Below are 27,671 nucleotides of genomic sequence, written 5' to 3' on the forward strand. Positions count from 1 at the left end.
TTTCAGAATAAAATCCCCGTGTTTCCTGTGTGGTTCCAGGCGGTTCGTCCGTCAGTACCTCCACTCTGAAGCTTCTGAACAGGCTGTGCTTCCTCTCTGCTGGTTTCCATGGGACTCTGGAAACGGATGGAAGCTTCTGCTCATCGGTGGGAGGTGTTCACACCGAGGAGGAACATCAGCGGACTCTGATCCCTGACAGAACTTTCTGGAATATCAAGGAATTCCAGCTCCAATGTTAAAGCATGACCGTGCAGAAAGAGTCTTCACCTCCAATCTTAAGGCCGAGTGACGACTGCACCATCTCTCCTAAATACTTCTGAGCTGTTGAAGGTCCACCAGGACGACTATTACCCTGATTCTGTGGTAGTGATCTCCATGAACCTCCTTCTCCTGAGCTGTTAACCCTTGTGTTATCCTAGGCACTTTAACATTGGGAGTGGGGTCATCTAGACCCACTAGACAGTGCTCTGAACCTTTTTTCTTCAATGATTTGTGATCTTCACTGGTGTCCATGGATTACATGAAATCTTTCCACCTTTATCCACCTTTGTCATGGTAGGGAGAACACCTCAATGGAAGGGGGGGGGTCATCTAAGATAGCAGTAGGGTTAAGCAGATTCCCTCCTGCTTCTCCCACAGAAACCTCCTCCTGCTGTTTCAGACAAACGAGTTTCCACCCCGACTCACCTGTGAGAGAGAGCCGACTGGTGTTTGTTTGGCTTTCACGTTCCAGTCCGGGTCGGTCCATTCAGAGACCCGATCCTCAGAGCTTTGTGCTGCTGCGGCCTCTCTGTTCACATTCAAAGTCTTTTCATGGCAGTTCTGCGTCCTTTGTTGCTCGCAGACGTGAAGGCACACGCCGAGGAGGGAAAAAACGAAGACATTCCCAAAGCAAAAACTCTCCCAAACATTCAGGAGATCCAACATGAAAGGCCGTTCTCTCCTGTGACACATTCCCACATTTTCCATTTTCCTGCACCAGTGGGTCCAATGAGGACCGTTTTTTTTGGACGACAAGTTTAACTTTCATGTACGAACAACTGAAATGTCTCATGTACTAAAATATATTCTGAGCAGCATTGGAACTTCTAACGTGTCTCCTTTAGCTCCAAAAATGGGTAGAAAGAGTGGATTCTCTGAAACCACTCTGTGTCCCACAGGTTCATCTCAAAGATTTGCGTATAAATTCAGCCATAAAATTATAGCAAACAAATATAGTTTGAAACTTATGTTTTGAAACCATGATGGGTTGTTGAGGTGTAGCGGTCAGCCACATGAGCATGTCCCCACCAACCGAAGTTACCTTTTCACAAAACTGATCAGAACAGCCAATGAACACGTGTTTTTCTGCTAACATGACCATTTGCAGATTTAGGTTCACTTAAATAAAAACGTCACCATTTTTTCACGTTCCTGGTTTTTGTTTAACCCCGTGACAAACAGACTATCAATCCCCCCTTTAAAAGAAATAATAGTTCAGTCCAACTTCTTCAGCAACCAGGAAGTGACATCAGTGAATATTTTCCCGCTTAAGCTCTGAAGACAGCTAAGTATTAGCCTAATTCTTTACCCATAATTCATAGTTTGTTTGTCAAGCTCAACCTTTTACCTCTGTTGCATTCATAAATGATATTTACTGTTTATTGTTTGGGAAAAAGAAAACAATTGTTTTGTAAAATATATTAATTTCTTGTTTTCCTCGTGCCGTATGCCTCCGATATCCTAGCTAATGTAGACATGTGACAACCTTTAGCGTAAATATTCGACCCCGTAACAAAACACACTGTCACGGCAACACATTTCACGTCTAAGGTGGGAAAACTTATTTTCTCAGATGTTTAATTAGTCCTTAATATGATGCAATGTTAAGAAACGCATTTGTTGGGGGTAAATTTTCAGTCACCAGAGAACCAAATATACACCGAATTCAGAATGACCCAAGTGTGTTTGCTTCAGTGATTTGGAGGCGGAGCATGGGTAAACCAGGTGAACTGTGTCATGAACATGCGCCTTTTCATCGCTTTCCGGAGGTCAGCCGCCGTGCTGGTGGTGACTTTAATTCTCGGCTCCAGCAGTTGTTAGGCCAACCGGCGGCATTTCTTCTCCTGAAGCTGCAGAGTCACGGCGCGGCGATGGCGGTCTGATGACAGCTGACGCCTAGACCCATGGAGATGCTCTGAACGCTTCGCTGAGCAGAGGCAGCTCAGGCTCTGGGGCCCGAGGTAACGCTGGCAGAATGTTCTCCTCTGAGGACAAACAGAAATGCCATTGGCTGAGGTAAACTCAGTGGGTGGAGCTAAAATGCACTCTTTCATCAGTGGAGTGGAGGGTCATGTGTTTCTGTGTCAGGAGGTCAGGAGGGCGTCCCTGAATCAAACTCCAAGCTGTGGAAAGGCTCTGGTTAAGACAGCAACATTTTTATCAAAAATTTTGACATCTTAAAATAAATAAATAAATGAAGCATTTTTAGAAACAAAACGTGATTTTCTTCAGAAAATATCTACAAAATAATCTTCCCCGAACATTTTCAGTCTAAGACGATAAAGCATAAATTGAAACAAACCTGCGATTCTGTTCCAGCTCAGACGGCACATAGGGGGCGCTGTTACTCCGTCTGCACATCAGGAATGTCTCAAAGGTCAACGCTGTGCATTTAGGAAAGCCTACAAGTCACCAGTTTACCCGCAAAAGTTAGCATTTAGCATTTTATTTTGAAAGTCAAACAAGTTTCTCAGTTTCCAAAGACTTCCTGTTGGCTCGATTCAACTTGCGCAGATATACGTGATGAAAAAAAAACGTCTTTAAATCACCAGCACTGCATCCTGTAGGCAGTCCCTGCACCACTTCTGCGTGGTTGCCATGGCAACAAAACAGGACAAGCAGAAGAATTGACTTTAGAAGGAAGCCTTTTAGGAGGACAGAGACATTACGCCGCACCGGAGGAGTGTGTCTCCACTGCAGTTCTCTACACTGGACCTCTCTGCGTCCTGATCCAGGTCTAACTGCTGTTCCTAGTTCTGTCACCAGGTGGCAGCACTGTTCTGAATGGAAGAAGTAAAACAAACAAACAAAGAAGTCTTCAGAGCTGAGAGTGGTTTCAAGTTTTCCTCTGTGTTTGTTAAGGGTTGTTTAGAGTTTGTTTTGTGTTGTGGTTCCACCAAAACTTTCACTTCCAGCTCCAAGCTGCTATGAAACCAAACAGAGGTGGAGCCGACGCACTTCCCCGTGGAACCACTAGGTTGTCATTCACTGCAGTGGAAACTGGCTTCAGAGCAAAGCAATCATCACACGCTGCAGCCACAACTCTGTTTTATTCACCTGAGCAGGCAAACATCCACCCAACTCCACCATTTGATCTCAGATTCCACATCAGAACGGGGGGCTCGGCCTTTGGTCGATGTTCCTGTCCAATCAGGAGCTCCAAAACCCCATCAGTGGGCGTGTTCCAACATGGACACATGTGTTCGTTCGGGGGGGTGGTAAGAGGTGTGATGGAGCCGAACACCCTCAGAAATGAAAACTGGCGCAGACACACACGCACACGCACACGCACACACACACACACACACACACACACTGACCTCCTCACCTTTCCGCCTCGATGCCCACTGGTCTTTTGTTTGGTGAACGCAGCAATGACACGGCCATTGTCAGCCTGTCATCCAATCAGCACCTCTATTATGACACAAACCGGCCAATCAGAGCGCCGTGTGTTCGCTCAAACGCACCAATCAGCAGGAAGAACCCATCACTCCCACTGGGGGAGTTTGAACTGGACTCGTTCTTTTGTTGCAGCTTCACATGGCAGGACTGTGATGGCGCGTCCCGACCTTTACCGGTACATCCCATTCAACCTTTGAAACGACAGCGAGGGGGGGGCCGCTCGCCACGCCGACCTGACGCGCCAACGGGACGCAGACACACAAAGGGTCAAACGTCCTGGTTGGCTGTCCCTGCTGTTTACAGCTGACATTTTCACCAAGCAGTCGCTCTCCACGGGAGTCGTCCTCCAGCTGGAGGCTGCAGAGACATCATGATCTGACGTTTACCCTGAAAAAGATTCCCGGGAAAACCCAGAGTACACCTGGGAATAAACGGGATCATGGTGAGAACAAAGCTGTGTGTCTTCAGCTGAAAACCGCAGCTCAGGAAGAAGAAACACCCTTTCAGGAGATTTGATCCGCATGGGACAAAATCAGCTGATGAGATCTAGACTGAAAGGAAACCTTTGAGTTCTAAAGTCCTAGAACTGAACCTTGAGGAACACCACAGTTTATTCCTGGTCTGGGAGAAGACTGGAGTCTGACAGCCTGCAGGGCGTCCATTAAAAGCGGACGCCTAAAAAAGAAGTTCCGGTCAAATCCCCTGAAAGTTCTCGATCATTGCGCTGGCCAGAACGCCATTTGGTAAACGGAACAACAGAAACTCGTGTTTAAAGAACTTTGTTTTTATTTCATCACAGAAATTGTTTATTTGTGGATCCGATCAGAGTTCATGGTGGACATTCCTCAATAAAAGCGATCTGGGGAACCACAGAAAAGACGGATCAGAGATCAGAGATTGACGGACTCAGCGGGAGCGACCGACCGTCCAACGCGCCTCGTCAGGCACGACCCCAAACCTGTTCTGTCCCGCAGCCGTTTTCACAAATCTTCTTTCTTTCTGTGACTTTGAGGGAAAATTTTGCCCCGCCACAGACTCAAAAACAAATTATTATGGGATGGCCGCAGGACTACAGCTTGGCGGCCATTTTTGAAATGATTTTGACATTTTTCCACAATGTGGGAAAATAAAAAACTTCTGCTCGAGCGATCTTCACGAACTTTCACACAAACGCCACCAGGTTGAGCCTACAACCACAACGTCAGTTTCATTGACCTTTGACCTTAGGGAGAGGCCGCCATCTGGAGTTTTCCAGAATAAATGACCTCTTTTGTCGACTACCTTCTACAAATTTAAACTCCTCCTTGGGATTTCCATCTATCGCATCCTAACTCCTTGAGCCTCTTTGGGAAGCTTATTGGGAATAATAGTGGCATTAGAAGTTTGTAGAGACGCTGTTACCATGGCGATCTTGTATAAATGGCTTTTGTATGTTGCTCGCACATTTTTAGCAGGTTATTGAGGAAATGTAATACACAAGTTGTTGCCTGAAGCTGAACAAAACGATATAACACATGAAATGAACATATTAGAAATCTGGGCGTGGTCAACAAAAAACCTCTGTTGCTAAGGAAATCCAAAAATTTACTTTTGCCGATTTTTCTAAAAATGACATGGACCTGTTTGTTACCTCCAGAAGATCACAACATGAAATGGTTGCTATGGAGATAAAACCAACAGAAAAAAGTAAATTCATGAATTTGTCAAGTGCAGCTCTGAGCAGGGGGGCAGGGGCAGTAGGGGGGAGACACTGATTGGTTGTAAGATCAGCTGTGCTGAAGTCAAAATGTCTTCTGCAGCATCAAAGCGATGAACAATGACAGATTCAGGGGGGATTAAATCCTAATTTTATGTAAAATCTCAAAGATGTGAGCGGGCATCGATGGAGATCCACTGAATCGGACATCGTGAGGAAAACAGCAGTGAGGGTTTCTCCTGTTTAGATCCACTGAATCCACTGAAACTCTGTTCCACAGTCAGAGCTGCAGCCCTATGTTTAAAGTGTCTTTATGTGTTCTGCTGGTCTCCATCAGCTCATTTATTCTCTTTTCTGGTTAAAACATTTGTCTGACAGAGTCATGGACATCTTTCCATCCCATAAACTTTCTCTTCTTTGGATGAATTCCTGTATTTGAAGCTGTTTTTGCTTCTGCCACATCATCCTGGAGTGTTGAGATTTCAGCGCTGAGAGGTTTCACGGAGACTCGCATCCTCTTCTTCAGCTTTGAGAGGACCTGAAGGCTAGAGGAGAAGATGAAGACCATCCAGAGACCTTCCTCAGCCTCAGATGAAGGTCAGACAGGTGTCTCATGGCTGTCTGCTGACGCTCGGGGAGATGAAGAGCAGAAAGATCCGCTTGTTTTCTCAGAGCTGACCGGAAACAAGCCTGCACATTCTGATGGCGCTGAAGATGTCTCAACGATGAAGAAGATGAGGGAGGGGTCAGGGAGGTTACATAACCTTCCCAGCAGCAGTGCTCTGTCTGCACCGCCTCCTGCTGGCCACAACCTGAAACCGCAGCTGGATGATTCACTCTGAGGAGGTTATGTAAGGAAGTCTAGACAGAGTCAGGCTGCAGGCTGAGCACCAGAGGAGGCTGCTAGCTTCTGGTCTCCATCTCCACTGCTGCTCCACAGCATCCCCATGCTCAAAACGGCCTCTTCATCCTCCTCTTCTTCAAATGCACTGACTGATCATCATGGACGTTTAGAGTCTGGACAGCCAAGAACTGCTCAGAGGTTCATGAACAAACAAAGAAAGAGCTGAAAGAAATGGAAAATATTTCAAAAACTCAGTAAAAGGGAATCTTTAAGACGATTGACTGTCGCTTTGAAAATATCTATGATGTGAACAAAAGAAACAAAAGAGTAAACATTTATGAAAGAGAAGATTCAGCTGCTGCCGGGTTTCACTTATGAAAAATGTTTCTCAGTTTCCTGTGGAAGAAAACGGCTCAGGTTTTTGGATTTTGGCTAAAAACGGCATCATCCTCATTAAAACACACTGGGAACGCTTTGGGAAAAGAGCAAAAGATAAAACCAAGAAGATTTAACTGAACACTTTAGCAATTCATAATAAACAGCACTTTAAAACAATAGCAGTAACATATACTAATCTTTATGTCATGAAATTTCATTTTAATTATTGAGTTTAATTTATGTCAGCTTCTTTGTTTACCGACTGCATTTCCCAGCAGGCCTTGCATAATCCTCTACTGCATATTAGATAAATAAGCGAACATCCACCAGCTTTTCCTCCAAAACTTTATTGACAAAGCTGAACATGGATCCATGGAGTCAAAACCTGGCAGGGAGGAGTCGAACAAGAGGAGAAAAAAATAAGATTATGGAGCAAATTCTGATGAATCACAAACGTAAGAAGAAAAAGTGAAAACATCCTCAACTATTAGATTGAATTTTTCAAATATGCTCCAAGTTTTTAAAGCCTTTATCTGGACAAAAGTGGTTTAACATGGATTTACTTAATGAATAGGACGTTAGGCTAAATGAAGAAATTAAGTGACTTTTCCCTGTGAGGAACATGTTTCCCCCCTGTGTAATTTAAACATGGATGATGAAAGGGCTGACCATCAGTTTCAGCCTGAACTAATCGGATGTTAAACACAGACAATCGGACTTTCTGCTCTGATCCGTCCGATCAAAGGAGCCGAAACTGGACATCAAAGCTTCTTTGTCCCAGTTTTAGCTGAAGCTGAATTTGGTGTCAGACTTCCAGGACTCTGAGGACACCTACAGGCCCAACGGAGTCACTGCAGCTTTTTTTAAATCACGAGGGGGGGGGGGGGGGGATCTCCGTTTGAAGTTTAAGTCAATTAGATTTAAAATATTTCAATTTAAACAATATATATGTTAATTATATAATTCTGTTAATGAATTTGCTCCAATTCTGTTTTTAGAACATTATCAAATGTATAACATTGTTTACCAAAACATGTCAAACTTTACTGTGAATTTTCAACACATTAACTTGAAATAATTTAGATTACTTTCATTTAGACAAAGTACTTCAAAGGAAACAACAAACAGGTACAAGTCTGGATTCACAAATGCAAACAAACAAACAAACAAACAAACAAACATTTGGTTCTGATGACAGTTTTATTTGAACCAAAACAACAGAATCATAATTATGTAAACAGATGATTGATGTGTCTGAACTGACCAGCAGAAAAACTTCTTTGTTGGATGAAGATGAAAGAACTTCAAAGTTCATCAGCGGCGTTTGTCTTTGAACAAAAGATCTGAGATCAAAGACTAAATCTGCAGCTGAAGGTGCGAAGAGGAGGATGACGAAGATGATGAGGTCCATCAGGAGGTCCGTGGCGTCGTGAATGGAGATCACGTCACACCATCATCATCTTCAAAGCTTCAGGATCATAGCACCAATCACAGCCGAACTTCAAAGGCGGGACGCAACATTACCGCCGGGAGGCCCCTGGGGGCCCCGAGGGTCTTATATCTGGATCCTGACGGATCCGGAGACCTCCCACTCTGACCATGGACGCGCGCGCGCTGTCGGACTTCAGCATCGAGCACCTCCTCTCCCCGGAAGTCGGATCCCGGCCGCAGGTGGAGGACACCTGTCTGGAGGGGCCCCTTAGACCGACCCCTGGCGGCCCCTGCCCGTGGGCCCCCGCGCCGGTCCCAATGCTGGTTCCGGTGCCGGTCTGCCTGCAGTATCGGGGCTTCACCATGGACCGGTTCTGCCCGTGCAGAGCCGGTCTCCATCATCCGAACTTCCCTGGATTCATTCCAAGCTGCGCGCTTTTCCAGCACTTCGTTCAGAACCGCGCAGGTCCGGTACCACCTTCCGGCAAGCTTCATGGATGTTCGACATGTGTTCATCTAACATGTGACCCCCCTCCCTCCCTCACAGAAGCCCCCCACCACAGCCAGGAACCACAGCAGCCGCGCCAGAAGGCCCGCATGCGCACTGTCTTCACCGAGGCGCAGAGCCGCCAGCTGGAGGCGCTGTTCCAGGTCACCGACTACCCCACCGCGGAGGCACGCGCTGAGCTGAGCGCGCGCACGGGGCTGACCGAGGAGACCATCAGGGTGAGTTCTCTGAGTTTTTCTTGGCTTTTCTCCAGAATCAGAACCAAAACAGGAGTTCTGCTAGTTCTTCGGGAAAAGCCTGATTCCCAATTCTGCCAGCCTACCTTTTTCCAGAAACACCTGCTGGAATCACCTGATCCAACCAGGCGGGGTGGTCCACCTCCAGCCAGGATCAGGGTCTTAGTCTAGAAGTGGTTCTACTACTGATACTATAGATACCTTTGGGGTGGTTCCACCCTGAAGTTGGTTGTGATCCAAACCGTGTTTCAAAATCAAATCCAATCCTCTGGAAGTTCAGGCTGCATCCCAAAAACCAAACAGCCTGATGTTCCTGCAGTTCCCGTTCCAGAGCAGCAGGAACCCAGGAGCTGGTTCTGTTCTGGTCCCTGCTTCTGCATGTCAGAGGCTTACCGTGAGAATGTTCTTCAATGGAAACCCAATTCAAGCAACAATCTCCTACAAAAACTCTTCTTTTGTTCTCCTGAGGCTCTCTGTGTCCAAACATGTGGGAGGAGCCTGACCACACTGATGCTTGTCCTATTCATGGTCCGGGGTAGTCCTGTGTGATTACGTTCCTTCCTGTTGAAGATGCCAAACCTTCTCTGGTTCCAGGTCTGGTTCAAGAACCGCAGAGCCCGGAGGAAGAGGCAGCGCAGCGCTTCCAAGGTCCGGTCTCAACGTCCCTCCAGCATCTCCTCAATCAGGTGAGGAGGTGTCCAGCCCTGAACCGAGCACGCCTGCAGCGCGGCGCCGTCCTGCCGCAGGGACTCTCTCCTCAGCTGGCAGAGTTCTGCTCAGCAGCACTTCGGCAGGGAGTCAGTTCTCGAAGGATTCTCCTGCCTGAACGATAAACGTGCCGACCAAAGACGCTGGGATGAGCCTGACCCAGATCGGGGCGAGGTTGGGAACGTCCGTCCACATCAGGACAAAAACACCTGGGCGGGTCTGCAGAATGTGGGACTCAAACCGGGAGGAGACCATGAGGAGGTCCGGTCTCCCTGGACAGCAAACGTGTTTGGGACCAAAGAACTTCATGGAGAACACTTTCCCATCCTAACTGGAGTAAAGCTTGACAGTAATAGATTACCCAGAACACGTGAGACCATAGGGAGGGGCTTTCATGTACGATGACTCAGCAGATTTCTCTGCTGGAACGTCTCCTTCCTGTTTATGTCAGCAGATGTGGAAGCCAGACCTGAAAACGTGACCTAAAGAGATATGCAACAAGCTCCTCCCACAACCTGTCAATCATTTCACTTTGTGCTGAACGGCTTTGATTGCCGACTCAGGAACAATAAAGATTCATCTGTTTCGAAACGACGTGTGTGGAAAAACCAGAGTTCTCCTCAGACCTCCTTCAAGTCACCAGACTTTTCTGGAAACAGGATCCGCGGTCTACGGTGGCCCTAAAGTCCAAATCACATCAGCAAATCACTCAATGCAAAAACACGAGAAAGATCAAAACCACATTTAAAAAACACAAAACAAATGATCAAAATAAAACAACTCTACACTTTAGAAACTGAAACACAGTTCCAAGAAAAAAGAGAGACAAAAATAAAATGCTTCGGGAAACGAACAAATCGAGAATGAAAACTGTGAGATGTGACTGAACAGCTGATGACTTGGACACTTTTTCAAATGCGTCTCCAGTGTCCAAAAACCTTTTCTGATCAGAGTTTCACTTCATAACAAAAAACAAACCCCATCATCCAATCAGCCCATGGTAGCTACCTTTTCCAGTTTCTGTACAAAAGAATAAAAACGTTTCAGCATTTCCCAAAATCAAAATGAAATGTTAAAAAATGAAACCAAAGAAGAAATCGGAACAAAGATGGGATTAAACCAAGTCTCTGCCTTTCAACCAGTGAATTAGCATTTTCATTCTGAAGCTGAATTAAAGCCCAAACCGAGGCTGGCAGGGAGCTCGATACTGGGCTGTTTGTGGGGAAACAGCAGACAAAAACATAGAAAAACATCCAATTCTTTATTATATTCACGGTTGTTAACATCAGAAGCATTTCCATGCTGATAGTCACAGACAGAGAGCATGCAGTGTTGCATGTTGGGAAGAGGGCGTCCGACTCAGACGTCCAACACGTTTGAAGATGAGAAGCGCCTCACAGACGCGGGCCGTAACCGAGCACAAAGAAACGCACGCCACAAGAACGCCACACAACTCAAAGTACACTTAGTGAGGTTATCAAAATAGAGGCTTTATGCTGTCCTTTCAAAAGAAAACCAGCGGATTTGCTCATTCCGTTCCTTTCAGGCAGTGTTTCTCCTCTCAGATCAGGGAGATGTTTGGGTGGATGCTGCATTTGCACCCCCATCCACAACGTCCTCCTCAGAAAGATGAAGGAAGGAACGCTGCTGCCTCAAAGGAAGGAAAGACGCAGGAACCTGAACACAGCCAACGGAAATCAAACCTGTGGCGCCTGAAACAACCCACGGTACGAAGAACACATGACGAGAAGTTTCAGTTCAGTGCGAGAAACTGTGACACCTGGTGGCAAAAAGCAGATAAAGCTCCACATTTTCCACAGAGAAGCATTGAGTGGATTCAAAACCTCCTCCCTGAACCGGACCGGATCTCTGAAGACTAAAGTTTGAAACGTCTCCAGATTTCCATCTTTTCAATTCAAATCAGGAGAAATGAGAAAGCAGTTTATTATATTGAAGCGCTGGAACCATAAAACCGCCGGGACTGGGTGTTGGGAAAAGGGGCGGGGGCACTGATCATGAAGTTTTCCTCTTCATGGCTTCAGATGAGGCTGGATCGGATCCTGGGGCCGTTGAAGAGAATCCCGCTGATAAACTAACTTAAAACACAAAGCTCTGCCACGTTTCTTGGTCCCGTGAAGTCAGCAGACGAGGACCGGAGGATGAAGATGGAGGGTTTGAAGATGGAGGGTTTGAAGATGGAGGGTTTGAAGATGGAGGGTTCAGTCTGTGGACTTTTTGGGTGGCTTAGCATTTTGGTCAACCAAATATTTAGCTTATGCCTCTTCAGAGATCTAAGTTTCAGGAAAAACAATAAACTTTCACTGATTTCTTTAAAACAAAAGTCATGAGTTGCAGACCTAACGGTGTGGTTTTTGTTTTTGTTTTTTACAAATTTTTCTATAAACATTTAACACAAAATCCAGTTTGCTTACAGAGAACCTGATAAGTAGTTCTGCTGACCCTGTTCCCCATCGCGGATGAAACTGGTGAAGCGACTGGCCACAGAACGTGGGGGTTCGGTCCCTTCATGCTCCTCTGAGGGGACAGACGTGTCCAACACAGGAACAAGCACGCGGGAACAGCTGCAATACTTTCTGCAGTTGCACCAAAACACTCCTCTGCACTCAAATCTGGGCCTCGGTTCTCTTTGCAAACTGCAACTTGCAGCAACCATTGAAGTCACGGCGACAAAACAAAGAGTTCTGAGCCACAATTTCAATTCAGCTAAAAACTACTGAAGCCAAAAGTGAAGTTCTGCTCAAACAAAGAGACGAGGAGGACACAAACCAGCAGGAACCGTGAGATGCCGAGTTCCGGGAAAAATGAGCTTGAAGTGATTCTCCAATCATCAAAGGAATGCAGGACATTTCATCAGATACAAGGCACTATAGATTTTGCTATAGAACAGCTAAATTAGGAGGATTTGGGTTGAGAGGGACGGGGGACGGGACGGGGGGGGGCATTTCACCACAAGATGTTTGACTGACGACGGTGAAAGTCTGAAGATTTCAAAGACGGAGAGTGGCTGAAGAAAGGCTACAGGATGAAGAGGAGCGGCTTTAGGACTGCATCTCAGCGCGAAGCATCCATGGAAACCAACAGCAGAACAGCAATCTGCAGCAGGAAGGGAAGAGAAGCGAAGCAGGAGTTTACTCGAGTAAACCTCCAGTCTCAATGTGAACACTTCAGAACCTGAAAAGTATCTGATTTGAGTGTCTGCGCAGCCTGATGAAGATCTGGCGACTCAAAGGGTTCTTTGTGCATCTGTGGTCTTTGAGGTTTTGTGGTTCATCCAATCATTTTGTTTATCAATTAAAGACATGAACCTCAAAGCGTTTGCTAGATTCCTATCACAACTGACCAAAGCAACGAGGAACCAAAGAAGAGGATTTTCTCACGGACAAGCTTGTCATTCTGTCAAACTCCTTTCTAGTGCAGACAATTCTATGTTGTTGTTTTTTTAATCTATGTTTCATTTTGTCTCTGTTTTTCATTTTAGGCCGACACGAGTTGGTGTGACCCTCAAAGTTCCTTCAATCCTTGCTGCTCTTTAGATCTGATCTGTGGAAGACTGTTCTACGTTAACCGCTCTTTGGTATGGAGGCAGTTTGGGAGAAGAAGCTTCTGGACTGATGGGAAGTCCAAATGTTCCCAACAATGAAACAAAGATGGTTCTCTTATGGGATATGAACCACTTCCTTGTTTCTGGCATGGACACATCACAATCTTTAAATCTGGTTCCTACCTGGATAAGGAGTTCTCTGATGTCAGGTCTTTAGGAGATCGCATTGTGTTGAAGTTCCTCTTGGGCTGAGACACTGCAGAACATTAACACAAACTGGGTTTAGACTCCAAACCTCCTATCCGGACTGGTCCCGCCTCTTTTTACAGCTGATTCCTCACACAGCGCTTTCAAGAGAAACCAAAGACTGAAACGGACTAAAAGAACCTGCAGGTCCAGTAGCTGCTCATTTGGGGGCGTTATTTCAAAACAAGCTCTGACCAGATTGTAAAAAAGATGTTGGTCCCTCCTATCCTCTGACTGTCATGTATGAAGAAGGTCCTGCAGCTCCTCACTGCACCACCTCTACCCAGCAGACATTTCTAAACTTCTTCATGATTCCTGTTTCTTCAGAACACAGACTTATGTTCTCAGCGTTCATCTGCTAGAATTTTTGGTTCAGGTGATCTTTTACACCTGCTAAACCAAGAGGACTTTGAGTTTGAATCGAGATGCAAGTCAAACCTGAACGTGCCATTAGAAGCATCCTTGGAGTAAAATGATACTTACTGGTGACCTGGTGGACTTTCTTGACCATGGAGTTGTTCTGTGATCCGTCTTTCGGACCTCCAATTCTGAAAAACGTCAACAAAGAACCGAGTCATTTCCTGGATGGTTTTTAACTTAGAATTCATGAAATACAATATTGGTCTTGCCAACTCAAACCCAACAGAAAACGGGAAGGATTGGTGAGGAATCTCTGTGATTTAGAGCTTCCGATCATCTCAGTTTTCTTACTCACAGAAGAAGAAAAGAACCAAAGTAAAACAGGATTTCTGGAGGTGGTGTTACCTTTGGACGCGAGAGGGTGGAGCAAACACTCCATATTTGGGCAGACAGCTGAAGTAGCGCACTCCAAACACAGAGCCGTCATGTTTGCCTGTGGGCTGGTCCAGCTCGATGCCAAACCAGTAACCTGCAGGAGATAAACCAGGTCACTCTGGAGCTGTCTGTTTGAAGAAGAACTTGGTTCACACAAGATGATTTTCACAGTTGACATCTTTCAAAAGCACAGATGTAAAGTCAAGAAGAGGAAACACACCTGGAGCAAAGTCTGTTTTCCCATAGAAGCGAACGATGCCATTCTTCTGACCGGCCACCAGGACCTGATCCCCCACTTCTACGTTTGTTCCCTCTGGATCCAAATTGGCAGCCAAAGACTTCTTCTTCTGGGCTGAAAGCACAAAACAAAATGAGGGTCATCCAAGCGTCGGGCATCTTCTTCTATCCTTCAGAGGCCTTGCCAGACTTGGAGTCTGGTTACCTCTTTCTTTCTCTTTCTTCTCTTTTTCTTTCTTGGTCTTCCCAGCGAGGCGTGAAGCCAGGTCTATGCGAGGGGTTCTGGGGGTGGAGGTGACAGACGATGGCATCTGATCCACAGCCTTAGAAATCTTTGAAACAGGAGCGAAAATGCCTGCAAAAGGCGGGAAGCACAGATGCAGTTAAACCTGAATCTGACTCCAGTCATTTGTCAAAGATGGAACTTCCTGTAACTTCTATAGATCAGATTCTGGAAGCTTCTCTTACCCAGCTTTGGAGGGCAGATGAAGTAACGCACACCGCCAACACTGCCGTCGTTTTTTCCCTCTGGCTCGTCCAGCTCCACCCCGACCCACTGACCACTGGCAAACTCAGTTGTTCCACAGAACCTCAGAGATCCCGTCTAAGAAACAGAAGGAGGAGAAGTTAGACTGAAGCTCTTGGATCATGAGAGTAGAGGAATCGCTCAGACTGTGAGGGTTCATACACACAGAATTCCATGAACAGACAGGAACCAGACTGATCACAGGCTCCAAAAACAACTGAAGAGTATCATCCATTGAATGATGGTCTCTGTAGAGCAGTGTTTTTCAACCTTTTTTGAGCCACGGCACACTTTAACCCTGACAAAAATCCCGCGGCACACCAGCATCCCAAAAACAAAAAAAAGAAAATTCATGGTCTGTATTGATCGACAGCACCCCCCCCGCGCGCAATCTCACGTGGATTTTTGTGATAATTGTGGCAGAAAAAGCAGGAAGTTGCGGCTGTTTTTTTCTAAAAGATGAACCACCAGCTAAAGACGAGCACTAGCTGGTATTTTTGTTAGAACTGAGCGACTTTATCAGCAGAATTAAGAACAAGGAAGTGAAGACTTTAACCACTTCTGATTGGTCAGACTGATGACATGTGATTAAGTCTTCAAGAATGATTGGCGGAGACAGTTAAAGGGGCGGGACTTTTCCTTACACAGTTATAGCTGCAGCTAAATCGCGGTACCGTCAACCTCATCAAAATGTATTTTATAGAATTAAATAAACACAAAGAAAAAGTCATTTTAAGATCTTTCATATTCCTAACTACTCAGTGTTTTATCAGGGCCTGTTTGGATGAACAAAGGGCTGATTTCCTGGAGATGGAAAATGTTTTTAGATCAGTTAATGAGGGCAATTTCTCCACGGCGCACTTGACCATCTCCCGCACACTGGTTGAAAAACACTGCTGTAGAGGATCCACTGCAAAAACTGACTCAACAAAGTAAAAAAATATCTTCTGTGTTTAATTTATGTTTACTTCTGTACTTCAGAGACTAATGGAACAAGTCAACGACTTCTTGAAATGTGAAGATGATGATTTTTAGAGCAAACACGGCTCTGTACCGAATTCTGTTCCTTAAATTAGATTTGTTGATAAGTGAAAAATATGTCCGCATCGGAAAACCTTTCATTTTTTAGAATATTTGACTTCATATCTTAAGATCTGGTTTTAGAGTAATTTAAGTGGGGGGGGGGGGGGGTAGCATCCAGATCAGAGTGTTGAAGATTTTGTTCATTTCTCTCTCCTTGATGTTTCACAGGGCTCTGTAGTTGGTTCAGATTTATTCTTGGCATTTTATGTCAGTTTCTTTGTTGATGACATCTGCCTTTACCTTTAAACCCATAAGGAGTCCCTGAAACTAAAGGCACCTCGTAAAGGCTCTAAAGGTGACTCAAGGCTTTCTGCCTTGATTAAATGAAAGTGTGTGTTATGATTAATGCACCAACATAACACACACTTTGGTTGGCATCGATTTCCCCCTGTCTTCTGTGGAACCAGCTCTGGTCTGGAATGTCCATTATGTTTAAACCCTCAAACTGGAACAAAACCACCTGTTTTTGAATACATTTGTCAAAATGTACCTTATTGTCGTCCAGCACCACACGGTCTCCCAGCTTTAGCCCCAAAGAGACTAGCATCAGGTTTCCCGGGATGTTGTCGTAGTTGAGGAGCGTAGCTCTGGGAAGGTTGCAGCTGAGCGGGACGGCATCCAGCAGCAGCTGCTTCAGCTCTTTGGCCGCCATGGCCGCCTCAGCCTTGTCCAGGCTCATGTCCATCGGGTCTGGAACTACCTCTGCCGGAACCTGACCTTTATCGTTCTGAACAAGTAAAACAAGAAGGTCTTGACTTTTGATTTTCATCTCACAGTGGAATCTGATTGGGACATCAGGGTTTCAGTTGAGGACCCATGTCCTGACCTTGATTCTTGTACATGTTTTGTTGGAAAAAAGATGGTCTTACCCGAACGGTGGGATTAGCTCCATGTTCCAGCAGACATTTGACGGAACCCAGGCAGAGGTTGCAGGCAGCGATGTGCAGAGCAGTTCCATGGTGGAAGTCACTGCATGTGGAGTTCAGCACTGTGGGACACGTGGAAGAAGAGGAGGAGGCTCGCCCGCTTTTCTCTATCAATGACTGATTTCTTGCTAACTACAGTTGTGGGAGGGGTGTCGGGCAAACCTCTGGGTTTAGCTGCTTTCAGCAGAACACGGATGAGCTCCGGCACATCAAAGTACGCAGCGTAGTGCAGGGCGTTCATGTTGGTCCAGCGACTCCTCAGACTCACATCAGCGCCCAGGGAGATCAGCTGAGCGGAGAGACGCAGCGCTGCCGCCGGGTCACCTGCACACAAAGAGGGCTAAACTCAGAGGCAAATGGAGAGAAAACCAGCAGGAATGTGGAACCAGAACCACTTCTTACAACCAGATCCTCAAAGACAAATTGGTCATGTGCTTGTAACTATATGAAGAACTGATAACAGACTAAAAATGTTGTTAGGTGGCATGAAGACTAAAATGATTTGAATAGTTACATGTCTTTGGAGGTTTAAAAAGAAACAACAGAAGCCAAAGTCGCATGAATACGACTTTTTTTTATCTTTTTTGGTTTGTTTTTGTCTGTGCTCAGCTGTCATTGAATCCCAGACTCGGCAGTCATCATGTCATTAGACAATAACCAACTTTTACCCTTTAAAGACCAGATTGTGGTCAGAAATTTGCTTTACCAAAATACTACCACCTCTGTTTAGGTTGTGCCCTTTTTCTTTTTTTGCTTTGCTGTCTCTTTTGACAACTTCAGTCATTTTTAAACAATTTCTTAAATTTACTTTCATATTTATAATGACCTCAGTGCTTGAAGGGATTCTTTGATTTGAACAGAATCAGAATTCTTGAAGATACCATTTCGTTCAAAACGGTTGTTTTCAGGCTGACAAAAACAATGAAGAAGTCACTCACCGACTCCATGAGCTCCAGCTTTACAGCTGTAGTGAAGCAGCGTCATGTCGGTCAAACCGTCGCGGTCGTTCACGTGACAACCTCGTTTCAGGATCTAAGAGACAAGCAGATCAGTGTTTGGAAGTCAACAAGTCTTTCTATTGTTCCTCCGGTACTAAACACTTCGATCAATGCTGTTAAGGGATGATCCAGAAACGTGGACTGTTTGAACCAACGCTGATGTTTCTGCTGCTGAGTGTAATTCCAGGAACTCAAATGCTGCTTGACAAGAAGCAAACAGTTTATAGAACCGTTTATGGTGGTGGGACACAGGGTCTTCCTACAGTTTCACATCTGAAACTCAAGGTCCATCTTTGGTTCTGTTTGTGACTAATGGGCTTTCCTCCTCCAGAGTGAATTAACCCCACAATGAGACCCAACAGTAATGTCTCACTGTCCCTCTCACGTCACTGATGGAGATCAGAGAATCCCACGGTCAGAGAACGTTCTGCCCATAGAGCGGCTTGGTGACGTCTCTGAAAACGTCTACAGCTGACGTCTGTCAAACTGCTTGACCTCGAGCTGCTTTGATTTTTAAAAAAACACAGGCAACATGTGATGAATCTTTTTTTCTAGCTGCTGGAGGCCTCAGTTGGCCTCGTGTGGGACTGACACATGGAAAATCAGGGTCTGATTCCCAGGGGGGGAGCTATGAGCTTCATCCAGTCTGGGTCCTTGGGCAACACCCTCCATGGCTAACTATGTAGCCACAAGGGGGGCAAGTCTGGGTCCCCCTGTGGCGGTCCCTTGGCCTGATAAAATACAGAGTTGAGTCACGAAAGGGCACCTGTGTCAATCAGTGAAAGCTGATCTGCTGTGTCGACCCCTGAAGGGATACGCCAAAAGGTGAACAATGACATGTATTGGATCTTTTTGTTACAGCCTTGAGTGATCGGACTGAGGAGGCAGAACCATTGAGGAGTTCTTCAGACGACCCCCTGTTTGTTCTCTGAGTGGACCTGCCCGTCACTAAACACCTGCGTGTTCTCACCTCTTTGCCGATAATGTCGATTTTGTGTTGGACTTGAGGAACCCACTGGCGGACGATGGCGAACAGTTCTGGAATGGTGGTCCGAGGGTCCATGAGGATCTCTAAACAGGCCGGGTCGTTTGGGTCAAAGAAGGTGAAGGCTGGAGAAAGACAGGTCCAGAACAAGTCAGAGACGGTTCCAGGCGGTGAAGCCGTCATCAGATCAGAAGGTCGGTCTGACTTCTGCCAGCACAGCAGATCTGAGGCGGGTTCTATTTCACCGACTCATGAGGATGACCGTCTCCACAAACTATCAAATATAGAAGTCAGAAGCTGCAGCACAAACAGCCTCATGAAGAAAAGGCTGCTTCTCCTCTCTGAGCCTCTGAACCAGATTGACTCCAAAGGCAGAGAAGAATCAAAAGAGGTGAGGAGTCACAAGGAGAAGTTCCTTCAGAACTAACCAGTCTTTCTAATATATTTGCTTGGATGTTTTTATTGTGTAAAACTGTAAAAGAGATGACTTTTGTTGAAACTCTTTTCTCTGAAAATGGGTTTTATGAGTGGAAGGATCTGGAAGACGAGCAGCAGCTGATGGGAGGCGCTGCATGAAAGCAGCTTTGTGTCCTCGGACCTCTGTGGAAACTGGGGCAGCGGCTCTGCTGAATACCAATGAGGGAGCAGCCCCCCAGCAGCTTCCCCACATCCCCATCTCTGATCCCCTGCAGCTGCTGTTTAAGGCGGTATGGCCGTCTCCTTCACCAGACCTGAACATTGGAGACGTCACCTTCTGGCGCCGCCCAAATTAGGTCAGTCCAGTCACAATTTTCTTGTGATACGTTACGGAGACATTTCATCTGTAAACACCACAGCTAATGTGTTCAGAATTAAAGGATATTTTTTTAAAGGTGAAACACACGCCGTTCAAACAACAAGGGGGAATTTAAGGTAGAATAATGAAAAAAATTGTATGGAGCTTTCTTAGCTTTAATAGTTTTGGACTGGCTGCACCTTTAAAGGGTCTATATTAAGCTAAATCAACTTTTTGGGCTTTTCAATGTATCATAATGTTCATTCCTCACATAAAACAATCCCAAAGTGTTTTTTTAATGCATTCACACATCTCCGAGTATTCCTCTAGTATTCCTCTAGCCCCTCCCAACCCACAAAAACGAGCGGGTCTTCTCATAGTGACATCACAAAGTGAGGAACCGCCCCTTCCAGGAAGAGTCTGTGCTGCCAGCCCCGCCCCCAGACTAAGACACACCCACTTTCTCTGTGGAGCTAGCGGTGATCAGCTAGACATTTTACTTTTCTATGAACAATATTCACATCCATCTTTGTCAAAGTTGTTTTTTTCGTGGGAAAAAACAAACAACTCTAGGATGATGTCATAAAATGGGCGGCACCCACAAGGAACGAAAGGCGTGGCCTCAGAGATTGAGTTGTCCTACTTCTAAAAAAATAAACTGTAAAAACAAGTCATATTAAAAACTAATAATTCATTAGTGTATCAAAGGTAATATATTATTATATATATGGTTATAGTTTACTCTGAAAGACTTAAGAATAGTAGAATATATGCCCTTAAACAAATGTAGTCTCCCTGTCAATTTAAGGGGGTATTACTATAGATGTGGATTGGTTCCTCTTTCAGATGAGCTGAAAAGTGAGTTTTAAGGTGGAATGACGTACCGTAGTCCTTCGGCAGTGGTGCTTGCGCAGATGGATGCACCATGGCTCGGCGCCGGGGCTCATGGACCGGACTCTGGAACTCAGTTATGGACGGCGGCTCAGGCTCCTGCTCAGCAGGAGGCGCCTCCTCCTCCTCCTCCTCCTCTTCCTCCCGCTCCTCTTCCTGTTCATCCCCCTCATCTTTGTCCACCTCAGCTTTCTCCTGCTCCTCCCTCTCTTCTTCTAACTCATATTCTTCCTCCTCCTCCTCCTCCGTCAGAGCCTCCTCCTCCTCCTTCTGGGTCCTTCCCTCCTCCTGCTCCTCGTGGTCGTGCCTCTCCTTCTCCTGCACCTCCAGGTTCTCCTCTTTTGTCATAGTCAGAGCTGTTGCAGCTGGGCCTGTCATAAAGGAAAAGTTCAGAGTCAAACATTTGTGCAGAGAAAACTCCATTCATGAGGCTGGTGCCCCCCCACGTTTGGTTTCTAGCATCTGTGTGTGTGTGCGCGTGTGTGTGTGTGTGTGATTGTGTGTGTGTGATTGTGTGCTGATGAGGTTGAGCGACGGCCTCCAGCCGACAGCAGCGGCATCTGAAAGCCTCGCCTGTCAGTCTTCAGCGTCAACAGGTCCGACTGGATCAGGAGAACGTCCCCTTTCGGTAAACCGAGCAGACGCTGAGAATCCGTCCATCTCCAGACCCGAGAGGAGACGGGGGGGGGTAAACAGAAACCTCCAGACGCTCATTTCATCTCAGAATTTCTGGACACTGCGGTCAGAATTTGTGGGTTCATCTGTAATCTGGATTATTCTGAGCTTTCAGTCTGGGTTTTGGTTTTGACTCATTTAAGTCTCAACGGGATTCAAATGAAAGTTGGGGCATGAAAGTTTGGATTACAGATTACTGTAAACAACAGTAATCTGTAATCCCACGGGTGAAACGACCAAAACGTATGCATGTGGTGAAACAGTGACAGTGATATGAGAAAGTCTGCCCCCCCCCTGATCATTTTCCAGATTTTTCTTGATAAATCATTGGTTGTTGTGATCATCAATTTCAGTTAAATCTATCATACAGCAGATGAACACAGTGATATTTGAGAAATGAATGAAGTTTATTGGATTTAAAGAAACTTTGCTATAAGTACTTAAACAAAAATAGGCAGGTGGGTAAATGTGCCCCCCCCTGTTGTTTTATTGATTTGACTTCCTTTAGCAATAATTATTGGAACACAAAATTTGTTTCATAAGATCATTGACCCTTGACCTACATACAGGCACTTTAACGTTGGGAGTTGGGTCATCTAGACCCACTAGACAGAGCTCTGAACCTTTTTTCTTCAATGATTTGTGATCTTCACTGGTGTCCATGGATTACATGAAATCTTTCCACCTTTATCCACCTTTGTCATGGTAGGAAGAACACCTCAATGGAAGGATGGGGACATCTAAGATCATCATCATCATGGCGAGGTTTCGTAGACGAAGATTATGAAGAGGGCTGTCCACGTCGTCTACAAGCTCGCTCGTGGCTGAACAATCCAATGTGGGAAAGGCAGACCCTGCGGCAAAGGCTGCAGGTGAAAGTCTGTTCTGGATTCAGTGCAGTCGTAAGGCCGGCTATTCTCCTTTGTCATTGTCTTTTAGACTCGTCCGCCGATTGTCTTCAAAAGAGGAGACAGCGTCTTTGATGTATTGGCGCCAGGTGTCACTACCTTTTGCCAGAGTAGACCACTGACGATGGTCGATGTTGCAAGCACCAAGGGATTTCTTGAGAGAGTCTTTGTATCTCTTTTTCGGTGCCCCTCTATCTCGCTGGCCTGATGCAAGTACGCCATACTAAGATAGCACAAGGTGGCCAAGAGCAAGTTTTTCTCCTCATTGCATCTTCTCTGTAGAATGTCAACATGGGAACATCCAAACAGCTGTCAGATGAGCTGAAAACAAAGATTGTTCATCATCATAGTTTAGGTGAAGGTTCCAAAAAGTTTGCTCAGAGATTTCCACTGTGAGGAATATAGTGAGAACATGGAAGACCACAGGAAAAGTTCAAGCAAAGGCCCGGAGTGGCCGGACCAGAAACATCTCAGATAGGCAGAGGATGGTGAGAACAATCAAAGTCAACCCACAGAGCAGCTCCAAAGACCTACAGTGTGATCTGGCTGCAGATGGTGTCACTGTGCATCGTTCAACCATTCAGTGCACTTTGCACAAGGAGATGCTGTATGGAAGAGAAATGCAGTAGAAACCTTTTCTGCCACAAACAGAGTCATGTGAGGTTTGCTGAAGCACATCTGGATAAACCAGCTTCATTTTGGAATAAGGTGCTGTGGACTGATGAAACTAAAATGGAGTTATGTGGACAGAACAAGGGGTTGTTTTAGTAATTTTAGCAGTTTCTTTAAATCCAATAAACTTCACTCACTTCTCAAATATCACTGTGTTCATCTGCTAGATGATAGATTTAACTGAAATTGATGATCAGAACAAACAATGATTTATGAAGAAAAATCTGGAAAATGATCGGGGGGGGGCCCAAACTTTCTCATATCACTCTAAACGACTTTCAGCAGCTCATCTTTTTTGACACAGATCCACTGAAAGTCTGGCGCCGTTTGCCTTTAATCAGGATCCTCAACAGTCTGGGGGGGGAGTTTGGCTGCATCCGAACCGCCACAAAAACTGAACTCATCCACGACGATATTATGCAACACGAGGGATGAGTCAGCGATGGAGGAGGGGGTCTTCCTCCTGCTGTGGTCATGTGACCTGACATCTTTGTGTTCCTTTTTTTAGACCCAAATCAACATGTCTACCTCCCAGAAGTCTCAGCTTTATTTCTGTGCATCAAAAGAATCATTAAACTCCAGATTGCTGCATTAAATTGTAATCAATCATGATCAACAAATGAGAGTTGAGGCTTTTTTTAAACATCAATAATCCATCAGAACATTTTTAGTAACTGTTTGTATTTCTATGCTTCCATCTTCCAAACTGACCTAACGCCTGTGAGGTGACGGGGATGCTGGAGCCTATCCCAGCTGACTGATTCTTCAGTGATCTGTAAAGATGTTGGGCTGAACCATCTGAGGGTTTAATGAGACATCTGCCAGGAGGGGGCATCTTCTCATCAGGAACCCCAGATATTTGGACATTCAGGACCACAACAAAACCCAAAAGGATGCAGGACCCCACCTTACATCCAGGACCCCACCCTAGATCCAGGACCCCACCTTAGATCCAGGACCCCACCTTAGATCCAGGACCCCCACCTTAGATCCAGGACCCCACCTTAGATCCAGGACCCCACCTTAGATCCAGGACCCCACCTTAGATCCAGCACCCCATCTTACATCCAGGACCCCACCTTAGATCCAGGACCCCACCTTAAATCCAGGACCCCCACCATAGATTCAGGACCTCCACCATAGATCCAGGACTTCACCTTAGATCCAGGACCTCCACCTTAGATCCAGGACCCCCACCTTAGATCCAGGACCCCACCTTAGATCCAGGACCCCCACCTTAGATCCAGGACCCCACCTTAGATCCAGGACCCCACCTTAGATCCAGGACCCCACCTTAGATCCAGGACCCCCACCATAGATTCAGGACCTCCACCTTAGATCCAGGACCCCACCTTAGATCCAGGACCCCACCTTAGATCCAGGACCCCCACCATAGATTCAGGACCTCCACCTTAGATCCAGGACCCCACCTTAGATCCAGGACCCCACCTTACATCCAGGACCCCACCTTAGATCCAGGACCCCACCTTAGATCCAGGACCCCACCTTAGATCCAGGACCCCACCTTACATCCAGGACCTCACCTTAGATCCAGGACCCCACCTTAGATTCAGGACCTCCACCATAGATCCAGGACCCCCACCTTAGATCCAGGACCCAACCTTAGGTCCAGGACCTCACCTTAGATCCAGGACCCCACCTTAGATCCAGGACCTCACCTTAGATCCAGGACCTCCACCTTAGATCCAGGACCCCCACCTTAGATCCAGGACCCCACCTTACATCCAGGACCCCACTTTAGATCCAGGACCCCACCTTAGATCCAGGACCCCACCTTAGATCCAGCACCCCACCTTAGGTCCAGGACCTCACCTTAGATCCAGGACCCCACCTTAGATCCAGGACCCCACCTTAGATCCAGGACCCCACCTTACATCCAGGACCTCACCTTAGATCCAGGACCCCACCTTAGATTCAGGACCTCCACCATAGATCCAGGACCCCCACCTTAGATCCAGGACCCAACCTTAGGTCCAGGACCTCACCTTAGATCCAGGACCCCACCTTAGATCCAGGACCTCACCTTAGATCCAGGACCTCCACCTTAGATCCAGGACCCCCACCTTAGATCCAGGACCCCACCTTACATCCAGGACCCCACTTTAGATCCAGGACCCCACTTTAGATCCAGGACCCCACCTTACATCCAGGACCCCACCTTACATCCAGGACCCCACCTTAGATCCAGCACCCCACATTAAATCCAGGACCCCCACCATAGATTCAGGACCTCCACCATAGATCCAGGACCCCACCTTAGATCCAGGACCTCACCTTAGATCCAGGACCCCACCTTAGATTCAGGACCTCCACCATAGATCCAGGACCCCCACCTTAGATCCAGGACCCCACCTTAGATCCAGGACTTCACCTTAGATCCAGGACCTCCACCTTAGATCCAGGACCCCCACCTTAGATCCAGGACCCCACCTTAGATCCAGGACCCCCACCTTAGATCCAGGACCCCACCTTAGATCCAGCACCCCATCTTACATCCAGGACCCCACCTTAGATCCAGGACCCCACTTTAGATCCAGGACCCCACCTTAGATCCAGGACCCCACCTTACATCCAGGACCCCACCTTAGATCCAGGACCCCACCTTAGATCCAGGACCCCACCTTAGATCCAGGACACCCACCATAGATTCAGGACCTCCACCTTAGATCCAGGACCCCACCTTAGATTCAGGACCCCACCTTAGATCCAGGACCCCACCTTACATCCAGGACCCCACCTTAGATCCAGGACCCCACCTTAGATCCAGGACCCCCACCATAGATTCAGGACCTCCACCTTAGATCCAGGACCCCACCTTAGATTCAGGACCTCCACCATAGATCCAGGACCCCACCTTAGATCCAGGACCCCCACCTTAGATCCAGGACCCCACCTTAGATCCAGCACCCCATCTTACATCCAGGACCCCACCTTAGATCCAGGACCCCACTTTAGATCCAGGACCCCACCTTAGATCCAGGACCCCACCTTAGATCCAGGACCCCACCTTAGATCCAGGACCCCACCTTAGATCCAGGACCCCCACCATAGATTCAGGACCTCCACCTTAGATCCAGGACCCCACCTTAGATCCAGGACCCCACCTTAGATCCAGGACCCCACCTTAGATCCAGGACCCCACCTTAGATCCAGGACTTCACCTTAGATCCAGGACCTCCACCTTAGATCCAGGACCCCCACCTTAGATCCAGGACCCCCACTCCTCCTTCAGAGGAGGACCCTCTGACCCAAAGGACAGTTTGACATTTCAGTGTTTAAAATCCTCCGGATTCGTCTGACATTTTCATAGAAACGTGGTTCTGGTTCCGTCCGACTGACGGTAAAATTCATTTCCATCAGATCTGAGGGGGAAAACCTGCAGGCGTGTCTGCAGATCATGTGACTTCAGCCCAGAGATCATTTGGCTCACGCCTGCAGGTGACCGAGAACAAACTTTCACTCTTTTCCAGGTCAAATTCACTGACCTTCAACCACTTTGATTCATGAAAAACGTTTTTTCCTTAGCATAGTTTTCCCATTTTATTTTGAAAAGTCGAGTAGTATTTTGAAAGGATGGGCGCCACTCTAACAGTAATTTGACGTTTTCTTTAAATTGGGCTTTCATCCTTCACTGCACCGAATGAGAAAACACAACAGGAGACGTGAAAATGTGACATTTTTCCCAGATTGCACTGCGGTTTCTCTCCTCACAGCTCCAGTTTTTTTATTTAAAAAAACAAAGTCATGAATGTGATAAATGACTAAAACATGAATCTGCCACCATGAATCAAAACAGAGAAAATTCTCTTTTGACTTAATTTGATGGGAAGTTTAAAAAGATCAAATGTTTTGATGGATTTGTGCTGAGATGAGGAGGAGCGCGTGCTCTGCGCGCGTCCTCCTTCAGGAGGGAGCTCACGCGCTCCTCTCCGTGACCTTGTCTGGAATGTTCTCCGAGGAGAATCTCTGGTCCTCACAGAGAACCGGACCGAGATTCTCCTCCATCAGAACAGTTCTGCTGTTTTCAGGAGGATGCAGGAGCAGCAGGGAGGCGAGGCGCCATGGCAGCCTCCTCCTCCTCCTCCTCCTCCTCCTCCTCCTCCATCAGCCTCCATCTTACATCAGACCGAAGCTCCGACACAAACAACCCGCCCAGAACCGCCTGGAAACAAGGGTCTGCAGAACGAACCGAACCCTCCGTTCGCGGTTCCGTCGATCATGTGCGCAAACGGGAAATAAAAACGCCCCAAACAATGAGGGCGCGCGCGCACACGCAGGTACCTGCACGACTGCGCATGCATGCAGCGGGCCCGTTAGAACCGGAACCAGTCACGTCAGAACCAGAACCAGTCACGTCAGAACCAGAACCAGCAGGGATCAGATGAATGCTGAGGCTGGATTCAGGGCCATTCCCAACCCTCCTCATCCTCACCATCTTCATCCGCACACCGATCATGTGATGAAGGTTATTGATGAGGATGATAACGGTCAGTGATGAAGATGGGGATTATGGGTGAAGATCAGAGCGCGCGGGGGGTGTTTACCTGAAAACAAGCCGCTGTCCGCTGGTGAGGAAGATGCGCGTCTGTCTGTCTGTTCCGCAGCGAAACGCACAATGATGCCCCCGCGCTGCCCTTCCCCCTTTTCCTCCCGCCCCAGACCAGTTTTTCAGAATAAAAGTACTACTTTTCTCCCACGTTTAGAATTAGTCTCTAAACTGTTTCTGTCTTTGTTAGGGGGGGGGGGGGGTATTCTATCTTATCCATTCATGTAAAAAAAAAATAATTTTCATGAGATCTCACCAAGAACCCGGTTTATAGATAAACCCACACAGACAACAGCACAAATACATTTTACCAACCGCAGAGTATAGCCTCTTACATCACTTCTGTTTTATTTTGAAATGT

At 46.7% G+C, this 27,671-nt stretch overlaps 2 protein-coding genes across 4 annotated transcripts; one reads left to right on the forward strand and one right to left on the reverse strand.

Annotated features, from left to right (window-relative positions):
- Positions 1-7,916: 7,916 nt before the first annotated feature.
- dharma lies at positions 7,917-10,055 on the forward strand. 2 transcript variants are annotated; one of them, XM_020707988.3, is made up of 3 exons: positions 7,917-8,478; positions 8,560-8,738; positions 9,351-10,055. In XM_020707988.3, exons 1-3 carry the CDS (start codon positions 8,181-8,183, stop codon positions 9,444-9,446), a joined length of 573 nt encoding a protein of 190 aa, XP_020563647.1. In that variant the 5' UTR covers positions 7,917-8,180; the 3' UTR covers positions 9,447-10,055. The 2 variants fall into 2 exon arrangements, with proteins under 2 accessions (XP_020563647.1, XP_020563646.1); XM_020707987.3 differs by having other exon boundaries at positions 8,560-10,055.
- A 651-nt stretch (positions 10,056-10,706) lies between these two features.
- On the reverse strand, positions 10,707-27,443 carry clip3 (CAP-GLY domain containing linker protein 3). Of its 2 annotated transcripts, none has more exons than XM_023962034.2 (14): positions 27,309-27,443; positions 20,482-20,859; positions 18,808-18,947; positions 17,778-17,871; positions 17,002-17,163; positions 16,783-16,901; positions 16,404-16,640; positions 14,773-14,908; positions 14,510-14,659; positions 14,288-14,419; positions 14,038-14,161; positions 13,756-13,820; positions 13,210-13,282; positions 10,707-12,578 (listed from the first exon to the last, which is right to left on the reverse strand). In XM_023962034.2, the coding sequence occupies exons 2-14, from the start codon at positions 20,834-20,836 to the stop codon at positions 12,524-12,526; spliced, it is 1,842 nt and encodes a 613-aa protein (XP_023817802.1). In that variant the 5' UTR covers positions 20,837-20,859; positions 27,309-27,443; the 3' UTR covers positions 10,707-12,523. The 2 variants fall into 2 exon arrangements, with proteins under 2 accessions (XP_023817802.1, XP_078785903.1); XM_078929777.1 differs by lacking the exon at positions 27,309-27,443 and adding an exon at positions 21,859-22,397.
- Positions 27,444-27,671: the final 228 nt, after the last annotated feature.

This window comes from Oryzias latipes, chromosome 13 (assembly GCF_053564925.1).
Source record: "Oryzias latipes strain Hd-rR chromosome 13, Olatipes_Hd-rR_3.1".
In the NCBI taxonomy this organism is placed as follows: Eukaryota; Metazoa; Chordata; class Actinopteri; order Beloniformes; family Adrianichthyidae; genus Oryzias; species Oryzias latipes.